Source organism: Callorhinus ursinus, unplaced genomic scaffold (assembly GCF_003265705.2).
Source record: "Callorhinus ursinus isolate GAN/ISIS: 27379988/994484 unplaced genomic scaffold, GSC_fseal_2.0 scaffold3, whole genome shotgun sequence".
Lineage (NCBI taxonomy): Eukaryota > Metazoa > Chordata > Mammalia > Carnivora > Otariidae > Callorhinus > Callorhinus ursinus.
In genome coordinates, this window is record NW_027397065.1 from 31,960,324 (window position 1) to 31,972,538 (window position 12,215).

The 12,215-nt window shown below is 48.7% G+C and overlaps 1 protein-coding gene across 1 annotated transcript in view; it reads left to right on the forward strand.

Moving 5' to 3' along the window:
- Nucleotides 1-12,215, forward strand: part of STK10 (serine/threonine kinase 10) — a 117,793-nt gene that overhangs the window by 22,380 nt on the left and 83,198 nt on the right. Inside the window, exon 2 of the mRNA XM_025867035.2 lies at nucleotides 2,218-2,382. Within this exon, the coding sequence (XP_025722820.1) occupies nucleotides 2,218-2,382 (165 nt within the window). The remainder of the gene's footprint in view (nucleotides 1-2,217; nucleotides 2,383-12,215) is intronic.

The following is a 12,215-nucleotide window of genomic DNA, read 5'->3' on the forward strand; positions in this document are numbered from 1 at the left end:
ACAGAGTCTTGGAAGTGAGAAGACCCAGAATCAAATTCTGGTGCCACTACCCTAGCTCCAGGCATGTCCCCCCTCAAAGCTTGTAGAATGGGGACACTGAGGTGCTGGGTGCTGTTGTGTCATGTGAGGTGATGTGAATGCCCATTGTCCTTCCAGGGGTGTTAGGCGTGTGGGAGCAGCTTGGCCATTACCATTTGCAGTAGATCAGGTTGCAGAGCTGTTCTCTGAGGTGAATGGTGTGTGACACTGTCCTCAGGAAGGCACCACAGTGGAGACTGACTGGGCTGTTCGTGGGGTCCAGGGCAGCTCGTTCCCCTCACGCTTTCCCACAGATTGCGATTTAGAGGCTCCAGACCCCAGTGGCTTGCTTTTAGGGCCTGTGTTGTAGGCCCTAAGCACACTTTCCTAAGTGTGCTCCCTTATGCAGCACAGTGAGTGAGTGCTCCCAGAGGCAGCCCTGCAGCTCACGGGCTGCCTGAGGGCATGTGGGTTCTGCTCCCTTTTCCTGGACATTGGCTCCTCATGCCTGGAATTGCTTGCACCACTTACATGGTCATTTCTCTCTTGCTCTCAGTTCTTAAAATTGTGGTAAAATATGCATAACATAAAACTGACCATTTTTAGCCGTTTCTAAGTGTACAATTTAGCGGCCTTAAGTACATTCACAATGTGCAGCCTTCCCCACTGTCCGTGTCCAGAACTCTTTCATCATCCCAAACAGACACTCTGTCCCCGTTAAACACTGTCTGTCCATCCCCCCTAGTGGCCTCTGTTATACCTTCTGTCTCTGAATTTCACTCCTGTAGGGATCTCACATAAGTGGGGGCATATGATATTTGTTCTTTTGTGACTGGCTTTTTTTCACTTAGCAAAGGGTCATCCATGTTGTAGCAGGTGTCAGAATTTCCTTCCCTTTTTTTTTTTTAAAGGATTTTATTTATTTTATGAGAAAGAGAGAGAGGGAGAAGCAGACTCCCTGCTGAGCAGGGAGCTCATCACGGGGTTCAGTCCCAGGACCCTGGGATCATGACTTGAGCTGAAGGCAGACGCTTAACCGATGGAGCCACCCAGGTGTCCCAGAATTTCCTTCCTTTTTAAGGCTGAATAATATTCCATTGAACGTGTGTACCACTTTTTGTTTCTCCATTCACCTGCGGGTTGACGTTTGGCTTGCTTACACCTTTTGGCTTTTGTCGGTAGTGCTGCTGTGAAAATGGGTGGACAGACACCTGCTCAAATCCCTGTGTTCAGTTCTTTTGCATTTATTCCCCAGAGTGAAATGGCTGGGCTATGGAAATTCTATGTTTAACCTTTTAATAAACCCCCAAATTCTTGTCCATGGTGAGTACACCATTCTGCCTTCCCACCAGCCATTCACAAAGGTTCTGATTTTTCCACATTCTCACCAACACGTTTTTCATTTTTATTTATTTTTTATTTTTTTATTTTTTAAAAGATTTTATATATTTATTTGACAGAGAGAGAGCACGAGAGAGCACAAGCGGGGAGTGGCAGGGAGAGGGAGAAGCAGGGAGCCTGATGTGGGGCTCAATCCCAGGACCCTGACCGAGATCACAGCCCGAGCCCAAGTCAGTGCCCAACCGACTGAGCCACCCAGCTGCCCCCAGTTTTCTATTTTTTATATAAAAAGTGTCCTACCGGGGCACCTGGGTGGCTCAGTCAGTTAAGCCTCTGCCTTCGGCTCAGGTCCTGATTCCAGGGTCCTGGGATCGAGCCCCATGATGGGCTCCCTGCTCAGTGGGGAGCCTGCTTCTCCCTCTCCTCCCCCCCAACCCCCGCTTGTGCACTCTCTCTGTCAAATAAATAAAATCTTTAAAAAAAAGTGTCATACCACTTTATTGTTCAGTGACTTGGATCTCTTACTGAACAACTCAACAGTCTTTTCATGTTGGCGTTTGTAGAGCTAAACCATTCTTGTGTTTTTACTTATCGCATAGTATGGGTATATGCTGTACTTTAAAAAATAGGGTTGTTATGAAATGCCGAACATTGTTTCTCACGCATGCCCCCTGCACTGACATACTGAGCAGCGCCGGCCATTGTCAAGAACAGTGGATCTCCTGCTCCGGCCTCACCATTCCCATGTGGACCCCCGGCCTCTGCTGGCCCACTCCTGCGGGCCTCTCCGAGCTGGCTTCCTGGGCTCCGTTTCCTGCCAGGCAGGCCTCGTTGACCTTCTTTGTCTCCACTTTGCAGGCCAAGAACAAGGAGACAGGTGCTTTGGCTGCCGCCAAGGTAATTGAGACCAAGAGTGAGGAGGAGCTCGAGGACTACACCGTGGAGATCGACATCCTGGCCACCTGTGACCACCCCTACATCGTGAAGCTCCTGGGAGCCTACTACTATGACGGGAAGCTGTGGGTAAGGGCCTCCTGCTGCCTCCTCTGGGTCCTTGTGGCCTGGCAGGCTGAACTAGCCTGGTTCAGAGGTCCTCAGCTCTTTCTCAGTGTCTGCTTTGAGGGCAAGGGCTGGGGTGAGAAGAAGGTGAAGCAGGGGGGCTCGAGGTCCCCCGTCCTTCCCTTTCTGCAAAGCCTCCCTGCTTTTGGGGGTGGAAACACTGGTTTAGAGCAGGAAGGAAGTCTACAGTTCTACTGCCAGGCCTCAGATCCCAGCTCTGCCACTCACAAGTTGGAGAACCCTGGGCAAGTTCTTAAGCTCTCTGCCTCAGTTTTTCCAACTGTAAGATGGGGATAATAATGGTACCTAGCTCATTATGGTTATTACAGGGATTAAAGAAATTAATTCATGACCAGTGTTTAGAAGTGTACCTGGCAGGTGTAAGAGTTCAGTGACTGTTGGCTGTTTTATTATTTGTAATAGCGGCATCGTTATTAGCCGTAGCTTCTGCGTGGGGATTCTTTTCAACAGTGGTGCTAAAGAAGGGGGCCCCTTAGCAGCCCCCATTCTCCGTCAGCAGCCTTAGCGTGATGTGCACATTGCAGATGCAGCTTCAAGCCCCACCTTCCAAACCCAGCATCTCCCCCAGCTTCTCTAGAGTAATTCTGCAGCGCCCCCGGTTTGCACAGAGAGTGTCCACCCTGTACAGTCCTGTCCAGTGGACGCTCATGTAGTATGAATGCCTCTCAGTTTATAAAACCCACACTTCCTAGAACATATGTGTCTCTTCAGACTATTTTTCGGCAAGTGTTTTATATGTAAAGCAACATGTTTATATCCCCAAAACTCAGTACAACATTTGTCACAAAATCACGTGCAGGACAAGTCTCACGTGAATTGTAGTTGGGAGACTGTCAGAACCACGTGTAGATGTTTTGCAGAGGGAGCCGAGGGGCGGCAGGTCTGGGCGTCCCCGGTGGTGCTGGAGCTGGGAGAGCCGGCCCAGGTCCATGTTGCTTGCACACAGCAAGGTTAAGCATGATTTGGTGGTCAGCAGGGTGGTGGTGTAACATTCGACCCCCTATCATGGTAGTTTATTATGTGTAAAGAGAGTATTACTATGCTTTAGTTACATTTTAGGAAATTAATGGGAAGTTAGGAGTTGACAAGTAGTGCTTTATGATTTTTCCCATTTAAAATAAGGGGAGGGTGCTGGGTGGCTCAGATGGTTAAGCCTCTGCCTTCGGCTTAGGTCATGATCCCAGGGTCCTGGGATCGAGCCCCGCATCGGGCTCCCTGCTCAGCGGAGAGCCTGCTTCTCCCTCTCCCACTCCCCCTGCTCATGCTCTCTCTCTCTCTCTCTCTCTGTATCTCTCTGTCTCAAATGAATTAAAGAAAAAATCTTTAAAATAAAGGGAAATAGGTTCCAGGTTGGCTTTTTTGTTTTTGCACAGGATGCCTGATTTTTAGGAACAGACTGTTGATGCTTGATGGGGAAATCTGTGTTTCATTTGTGAAAAGAATCCTGCTATTTAAGAAAACCAAAGGAGAGTTGAGAACCACCATCAGAGTTGATCCTCTCATTTCCCAGAGGTGAAGAAAGCCAGTATCTGAGGGCAGCGGGCATGTGGCTCCCCCCAGCCCTGCCCAGAGCTCTGTCTGCTGACACTACCTCCCCTTCCAGTCCTGCACAGAAGCCAACTTTCCTTTGCCTCTCTGAGAATCTCCTTGGGGAGCCTCCTGGATGTCACTGGAGGGATAAAACCACCCCCTGACTGCCAGCCGCAGATTCTAAAACCCTTCCTCATCTACTGTCTCCAGGTGCCTCAGGAGGTGGTGAGCAGGACGGGGACCCAGGCACAGAAGGGGCACGCCCTCTTGCTCATGGTCACACACCTGCACCTACATGTTTCCTCTGTCCTGATTCATGGAGCTTTTTATTATTTATTTATTTATTTATTTTAAAGATTTTATTTATTTATTTGACAGAGAGAGACACAGCAAGAGAGGGAACACAAGCAGGGGGGAGTGGGAGAGGGAGAAGCAGGCTTCCCGCGGAGCAGGGAGCCCGATGTGGGGCTCGATCCCAGGACCCTGGGATCATGACCTGAGCCGAAGGCAGACGTTTAACGACTGAGCCACCCAGGCGGCCCTGGAGCTGCTTTTTTAAAAGCCCTCTCTTTTTAGAAATTAAACAAATATTATTTATATAGTTAACAGAGAAAAATGAGAGTGTAAGGAAAAACAGAAGAAAAAAAGATTAAAACCATTCAAATATTTGTACCAGAGATAACCACATTTAGGATATATTTTTCTAGGCTTTTTAAAAACAAATAAACACATATATACCCATACCCACAGGTTTTTTAAAAAGAAGAATTGATGCCATACTTATTTACTTTACTTTTTACTCTTTTTATTTAAAATCTTTTTTTTTTTTTAAATAATCTCTACACCCAACATGGGGCTTGAACTCACCACCCTGAGATCAAGAGTGGCATGCTCTGCCAACTGAGCCAGCCAGATCCCCCATTTACTTAAGGTCTGTTAAGAACCACTTTTCATGGGGCGCCTGGGTGGCTCAGTTGTTGGGCGTCTGCCTTCGGCTCAGGTCATGATCCCAGGGTCCTGGGATTGAGCCCCGCATCGGGCTCCCTGCTCAGCGGGAAGCCTGCTTCTCCCTCTCCCACTCCCCCTGCTTGTGTTCCCTCTCTCTCTGTATGTCAAATAAATAAATAAAAATCTTAAAAAAAAAAAACAACAAAAAAAACCACTTTTCATGTCAGTGGGGAAGCACCTTCATATGATTATTCAGTAGAATTCCATCTTCTGACTGTGCCCTTCTCTGTTGTTAGGCATTTACGCTGCTTTCTTTTTTTTCTCTTAGAAACAAAGTTGTGGTGGACCTCTTTGAATGTTTGTATGCTTGCCTGTGAACCTCTTTAGGAAAATTTTTAAGCATCTGAAGTGTCTGTTGCTAAACCAGCCTCACAGAGTCACTTTTCATATATATATATTTTTTGCCATTTTTCATACTATACAAAGGAGTTTTCCCACCTCCCTGCCCACCTACAACACCTACCCAACATTCATCTGTTTACCTGTCCATCCATACAACCTTTATTGGACTGCTGATTATGTACTCATTAAGAAAAACATCTTTTATATGTCTGTCCCCATTATTGATTGTGGCCAGGTAGAAAGTTCATGACTTTCCCAGGTCCAAAGATAATACCAACCATAGCTAACATTTACTGAGGGCTTACTGTGTTCGAGGCCTTTTAGCTGTGAGTTTTACTGGGATTATGTCATTTACTTTTCATTCTATGAGGTAGTTGCTTTTTCCCCATTTTACAGATGAAAATAAGAAACAAAGAGGTTAAGTAAGTTCCCACCCAAGGCCACGCAGCTAGAAAGTGGCAGAGTTGGAAAACCAGATAGAGAAGAAGGACAGTTTGTAACTGGGCTGTGACTGTCATGAGGTGGTTTAAATAGATACATGAGAATGTTCTGACCCAGAGTTGCCTTTAGGTTGATACTTTCTTACCCAGGGCTGCTGCTGTGGCCAAAACCATTTCTCACCCTCCACTTCTGTAACTGCCCCTACCACCTGCATTTGTTGTTTTATAGACCCTTAAACATGCCATGTCCTCATTTTTGAGGATTTGAGTTTTAGACATTGTGAAATCAAGGCAGAAGGTGCTGGAACTAGGTGGGTGACGGGCAAAGGGTCTCCCGCAGAAGGGGCAGTGGTGCAGAAGCATGAAAGTTGTGGCATTTGGATAATGGGTGGTCTAGGATCAGGGCAGCGCATGGAAAGAGGAGGGCAGTAAGTAACTGGAGGCCATGTTGTGTGCGGGGCTTCCAATGCCAAGGTGAAGAGTTTGCACTTAACGTTTTATTTTATTTTTTTTAAAATAAAGATTTAATTTATTTGAGAGAGAGAGAGAGAGAGAGAGAGAGAGAGAGACAGAGAGACAGCATGAGCAGGGGAAGAGGCAGAGGGAGAGGGAGAAGCAGACTTGCCTGCTGAGCTGGGAGCCCGATGCTCCCTGAGATGATGACCTGAGCCGAAGGCAGATGCTTAACCGACTGAGCCACCCAGGCATTCCCTGCACTTAACTTTTTAGATCAGTGGTTCTCAGAGTACCGCCCTCAGACCAGCAGCTGCAGCCCCTGGGACCTTGTGAGAAATGCTATCGGGTCCCAGCCCAGACAGACCAGCTCAATCAGAAACTCTGGGTGGGGCCCAGCAGTCTGTTGTAAGGAGCCTTCTAGGTGTCTCTGATGCTTGTTTAGCTTTGAGAACTGTTTCACGTAAGGGGAACTCAGTGGCAGTTTTCCACAGGGGAGAGACATTTTGTGTTTTAGAAAGAAATCAGGTTTGAGGGGGCAAGAGTGAAAGCTTCGAGGGCAACCAGAAAGCAGTAAGCAAAGGCTGTGGGGTGGGGACATTACTGGGTCAGCAAGAGCTGCCAGAGGGACATTTGAGCTGTATCTTAAAGGATGCGTGGGAGTTCTCCAGAGGGATGGGAGGAGGAAGCGCAGTTGGAAGAGAGAGAGACAGCATGTGCAAAAGTATGGGAGAGAGAAATCTTGTTCTGAGATACAGGGTTGGAAGGTGCATGGACTTTTTGGTGTCTCCTGCTGTGTGATGGTTTTCGGACCCAGGCCTCCGGTGTGGCTCCAGGGGCCATCTTTCCATGGTGGTGTCTTTGACAAAACCCATCCTGGACCTGGGATCTGCTCTTGGGGCTTGGGCTTTGGGATGAGAAACTGGCTCTTGCCCAACTGCTCTGGACCCTTTCCCCCGCCATGGCATCCAGGGATAGACCTTCCCCCTGATTGGGGCGGTGGACATTCACCAAACCACCCCACCTACAATCTGACAGGATGAGCCCATTTTCTTCCAGAATTTGTAATCTTAGCAAAAGCCTTTCATAGTTTCTTAGGCCCACTTCTGCTTTTAAATATCAAATGAAGCAAGTGGGGGAAAAACAACCCAGAATATTCTAGACCAATACTGTCCAGTAGAAATGTAATGTAAGCCACATATGTGATTTAAAATTTTTTAATAGCTCTATTTTTAAAAAAAGGAAACAGATGACATTATTTTAAATAATACAATTTTTAAACCTAGTATATCAAAAGTAGTATTTTGACATGTAATCAATATAAAAATTAGTAATGAGATATTTTACTACATTTTTCATTCTAAGCCTTCAACTCCAAAGTGTGTTCTACACTGAGAGCACGTCTCAATTCAGGAGCTAAATTTTCACCAGAAATCTATATTTAGAAGTCATAAAATTTACAGTTGACAAAGTAGATGCAAAGTTGTCTCAACATTCGTAAACGTTTCCTAGTAACGGAATTGAGTGTCGGTTTTTACATTTAAATTAATTAAAAGTGAATGAAGTCATAAATTTAGTTCTACACTAGGCACATTTCAAGTGTGGTTGGTAGCTGCTGGATTGGACAGTGTAGACAATGCAGCTCTGGATGTAGACCCAGGGTCCAAAAATGAGTGAGTGCACGAAACCCTGGGCTGCCCCTCTGAATTTTCTTTAGTTTATAATGGCCCAAGTTTATAATTTAGTTTATAATTTACCCAAGGTCACACAGCAAATTAGTCACAAGGCCAGACATGCAGAAGTCTTCAAGGACCGTGTATGAGAGAACCTACTCATGTTACACTGCCTTATAAAAAGCCCTTCCCTGGCTCCCCAGAATCTATTCCACACCCAGGACACAGGCTGTTGTCTGTCTGCCATCTGTGGATGCTTTCCCAGATCTCTTTTCCAGTTCTTCTAAGCTGCTTGGAGGCAGCACCTCCCGACGTTTGCTCACCTAGTGCCCTGTCCCAGGCCTGCCCTTCCGATGTCATATGTGGTCAACAAGAGCATCACTGCCTCCATGAGGCCTTTCACTTCCCCAGACCTCTAGGTGGAATTTACCTTCTTTTCCTTTCCTCTCTGCTCCGTTTGTTCTCTCTCCTACCATGCACATTTTAGTAGTTACCAGTCTCTGTGTCACCTCTGGGAGACTAGACCCTGCCTTCATTCTCACCCAGGGCTGGTCCAGTGCAAGGGAAGGAGTGGAAGTCCAGGCTGGTCCCCTCTAGAGAGCTGAAGCTGTTTGGGGCGCACCCTGCCCTGGGGAGACTGAAGTCCCACAGAGCATGTCCTGAGGCCAACTTTGGCCTTGTTTTTGAAAGAAGCAGTTCTCTAGCGAGTGGTAGCTGTAGGAAGGAGGGAAGGAATCTTTATTCCTCTAAACTTTTCCTTGTGTGGAATCAAAGGGAGGTGAGGGTGACTGGAGTCCTGCTTTTGCACATGGTGAGGATTTTGAAGCCTCTTTGGATCCATTCCTGACCACGGTCTTGCTCAGGCTTTTTCCTTTTTTTTTTTTTAAGATTTATTCTAGAGAGTGAGGGGGAAAGCGAGTGCAGGACTGTGAGGGGCAGACCCTGTGCTGAGCGCGGAGCCCGAGGGCTCCATCTCACGACCCTGAGATTGTGACCTGAGCCGAAACCTAAAGTCAGATGCTGAACTGACTGCACTACCCAGGCGCCCCACGGCTCAGCCTTTTTGACAGGGCACGGACCCTGCTGTCTTAATCTGTTACCTGTTCACCCCAGAACATCTGGCCCTGGCCTCTAGAAGCTTGGGTAATCTTGGGGGAATTAAGCCTGCGGCCCTGGCAGACAGCAGGATTCTCCATTTATTCATTTAACCAAGTCTCTGTTGGATTCCTTCCTTGTGCCAAGCCCTGTCCCAGGCCCTCTGGATACAGAAATTGATGCAGGCAGGCTGGGTCTGAGCACCCAAAGGGGTCCCTCAGGACCAGCCAGGGGGGTCCTTGGGCTTCGTGCAGGAGGGAAATCAAACTTGAGCCGGCAGGAGGTGAAGCCTAGGGACAGGGTGAGCCGCCTTCCTTGTGTGGTCTGGGAGGCATCTCTGAGGAGGTGGCGTCTGAGAAGGAGCCAGTGGAGGGAGGACCAAGGCTACAGCAGGTGGAAGGCCCTGATGTGAGAGTGTGTGAGCTGCGTTCAAAGACAGCGAGGGGCAGCGTGCCTGGGTTGGGCTGATGGGAGACAGGGGTCAGGAAGGTGGGGGTTGCAATCTTATCGTAGATGTCGGCAAACCCCTGGGGGCTTCAAGCAGGGCAGCGCCTTCGTCAGCCCTCTCTCCAGTTAGTGTCTGAGTCCCTTTGCTCCTCCTCCGTGCCTGTCCCATGCATGCGTTCTCTTTCTTGCCCTGCAGCAAGGGAACCGGCTCCAGTCCTGTCTGTTTGCCGGCATGGATCTTAGCTAACCTTTGGGGTTCTATCTCTTCAGCACAAGGGAAGATGATGGTGACACAACGTATCACGTGATGAGGATTAAGTGTGCAGGTCAGATGTGGGACAGCAGTGTCTGGCACAAAGTGGATGCTTAGTTAATGCCATTGTCCCTCTCTCCTCTCCTCTCCCAGCCCTTTATTCCCATTCCCTGGATGCCTTCCAGCTCCTTCTACCCCAAGTTTCCTGCATCTCTCTCTCTTCTGGCTTCTCTGCCTTTTACTTCCTGAGGCTCTGATGTGATCATGTCCCCCCAGAACAGTAAGGAAGGTAGCGTGAGGGTGGATGACAACACCAGCAGAGTGAGGAAAGGCCTTCCTGTGCACACAGCAGGCCTGGCCATCCTGTTCAGAAATCCCTGTGCCCCCGGGTTTTCGGAAAGTTTTGCAGTGAGTTTATTTGCCCAGCAGCCCCCTTGCTGAGTACGATCAGAGCAGTGACCCCCCGCTTGGCATGGGAGGTCTGCAGAATCCCGGAGTCTTCCTGGGGTTCCCCTGGGTGGGAACTAACTGTTCTCAGTGCTGAATCTCTGCACATTGATACCATACTCTTGCCGGGCTTCCTCTTCCACCCCCTCATTCATTCTGCTACCTCTGTAATAGTTACCCTTTCCTTTTTTTAAAGTGGCTCACTTTCTAGAAATGAAATACACTTATTTAAAAAGAAACATTCATCTCACTGCCCTAAATGGAAAACTAGGACCCATTTGCCCTAAGCAGAAATAAAAGAAAATAAACCAGTTCTGTTAAATTCTAACCCGGTCCCTTTGCCTGCCAAAGCCTTCAGTCTGGGCACTGCCAGGCTTCAGCCTTGCTAAAAGGAAGTTGTCACAGTGGGCCTCTTCAGCAAAGTAGTACTGACTCCCCACTGCCAAGGTGGCCCCCAGAGTAGCCCCGTGGACACCAGGGTCTACACTGGGGTTTGGATCATTCTCTGTGTGTGTGTTGGGGGAGGGGGGCTGTCTTGGACATTGTAGAATGTTTAGCAACATCCCTGTCTCTACCCACTAGATGCCAGTAGAACCTCCCACCTCCCCGCTCAGTTTGACAACCAAAAATGTCTCCAGATGTTGCCAAATATCCTGGGGGGGGTGCAGACTCACCCCCATTGTAAACTGCGGGTCTTTATCATTCAGGGGTGGGAGGGTATCAACCATGCCAGATGGGCTGTGAGCCATGGCCCCTCACCTGTGTGTCAACCCTTGGAGTAAGCTGCAGACTGATGATCTCAGGCCAGATTGGGCCTCCAGACACTTTGTTTGGCATGTGAGATGTGTTGCTAGCATTTTGTCAGATTCTGGCCTTGAACATTCTTAGAGATGTGGCTGTATAGGCTACCTTTCTGCATGGCAGCAAGTGTTAGGGGCCCCACAGACAGGGATGTGCTCTCCAGTGAGCCTCAGACCTCACCACTCCCTGATGCGTTCTTGATACCGAAGCCTGTTTGTCATCATGGTGTGCTGCTGTTTAACTTCAAGTAGAACTGAGAGGAGATATTTCTTATCTCACATCTCTATCGAAACTGAGGAGAGTAAGGATGACCAAGAGGATCGTGCTCCTAGAAAAGTTTGTGAGAGCACATTTTTTCATATAGGCAGCTTCCTTTGCCCTATAAGTTAGCTACCCAGACCTGGTGGGCTCTGAAGCCAGGACTCCTGGCCTAGGGAGTCTAAAAATAGGCTTGTGAGGGCTCTGTGAGCTTCCTGAACGTGTATACCGGGGTGTGTGTGTGTGTGTTTCCCCTCCCCCCCCCCCCCCCCCCGCAAGGAGTGACTGGGGCTTTTTAGAGAGTAGCTTCTTGTCTGAAAGTAAACATTCTGCATAGAGGAAGTACAGGTCCCAGGGTCACAGAGCAGGGTGTGGATGGGAGGGCCTTCTGTCCACACTTGACCATATGACCACATTTCCCCAGCCAGGGTTTCTGTGGCTTGTCGCCTTGGGCTAGGAGGGCAACTGTTGGTCGCTGACAGAGATTGCTTATCTGGCCTTAAACAAGCCAGAGCTATAAAGAGAAGGTGATGGTGGAAAGTGGCTAGCAGCTCTGTGTACATCTAGAAAGTCGCTCAGTGTGGCCGGAGCGCGGGGCTGACGTCAGGAGACCTGAGATCTTCCTGGATCTGAGACCCACTCGCTGTGTAACTGTAACCAAGCGCCATGTAACCATGCCTCTGCTTCCTGGTCTACGATGTGAGGGACTTGGAAGGGTTGATCTCAAGGAGGTCTTTCCACTTCAGTTGGCTCGTTTCGTCCTGACCCATGTTTCTCTGATCCACGGGCAGCAGTATTGTGGGCCAGGCCCCCTTTCCATGGGCTGCAGGGTCCTGGTTCCCCTGGGGCCACCTGGCATTCCCGAGCCTCTCCTCTCCCTTGGATTGGGTCTGTGGAGCACCCACTTGTTGGGACACACACACACACACATCCACAGTAGCGCTTTGTTGAAACCCCTGGAAGTCTGCACAGGCGTCTCAGCCCTTTGAGGCAGATGTGTTACTACTTTCTTGCCATTCCCCTTATACA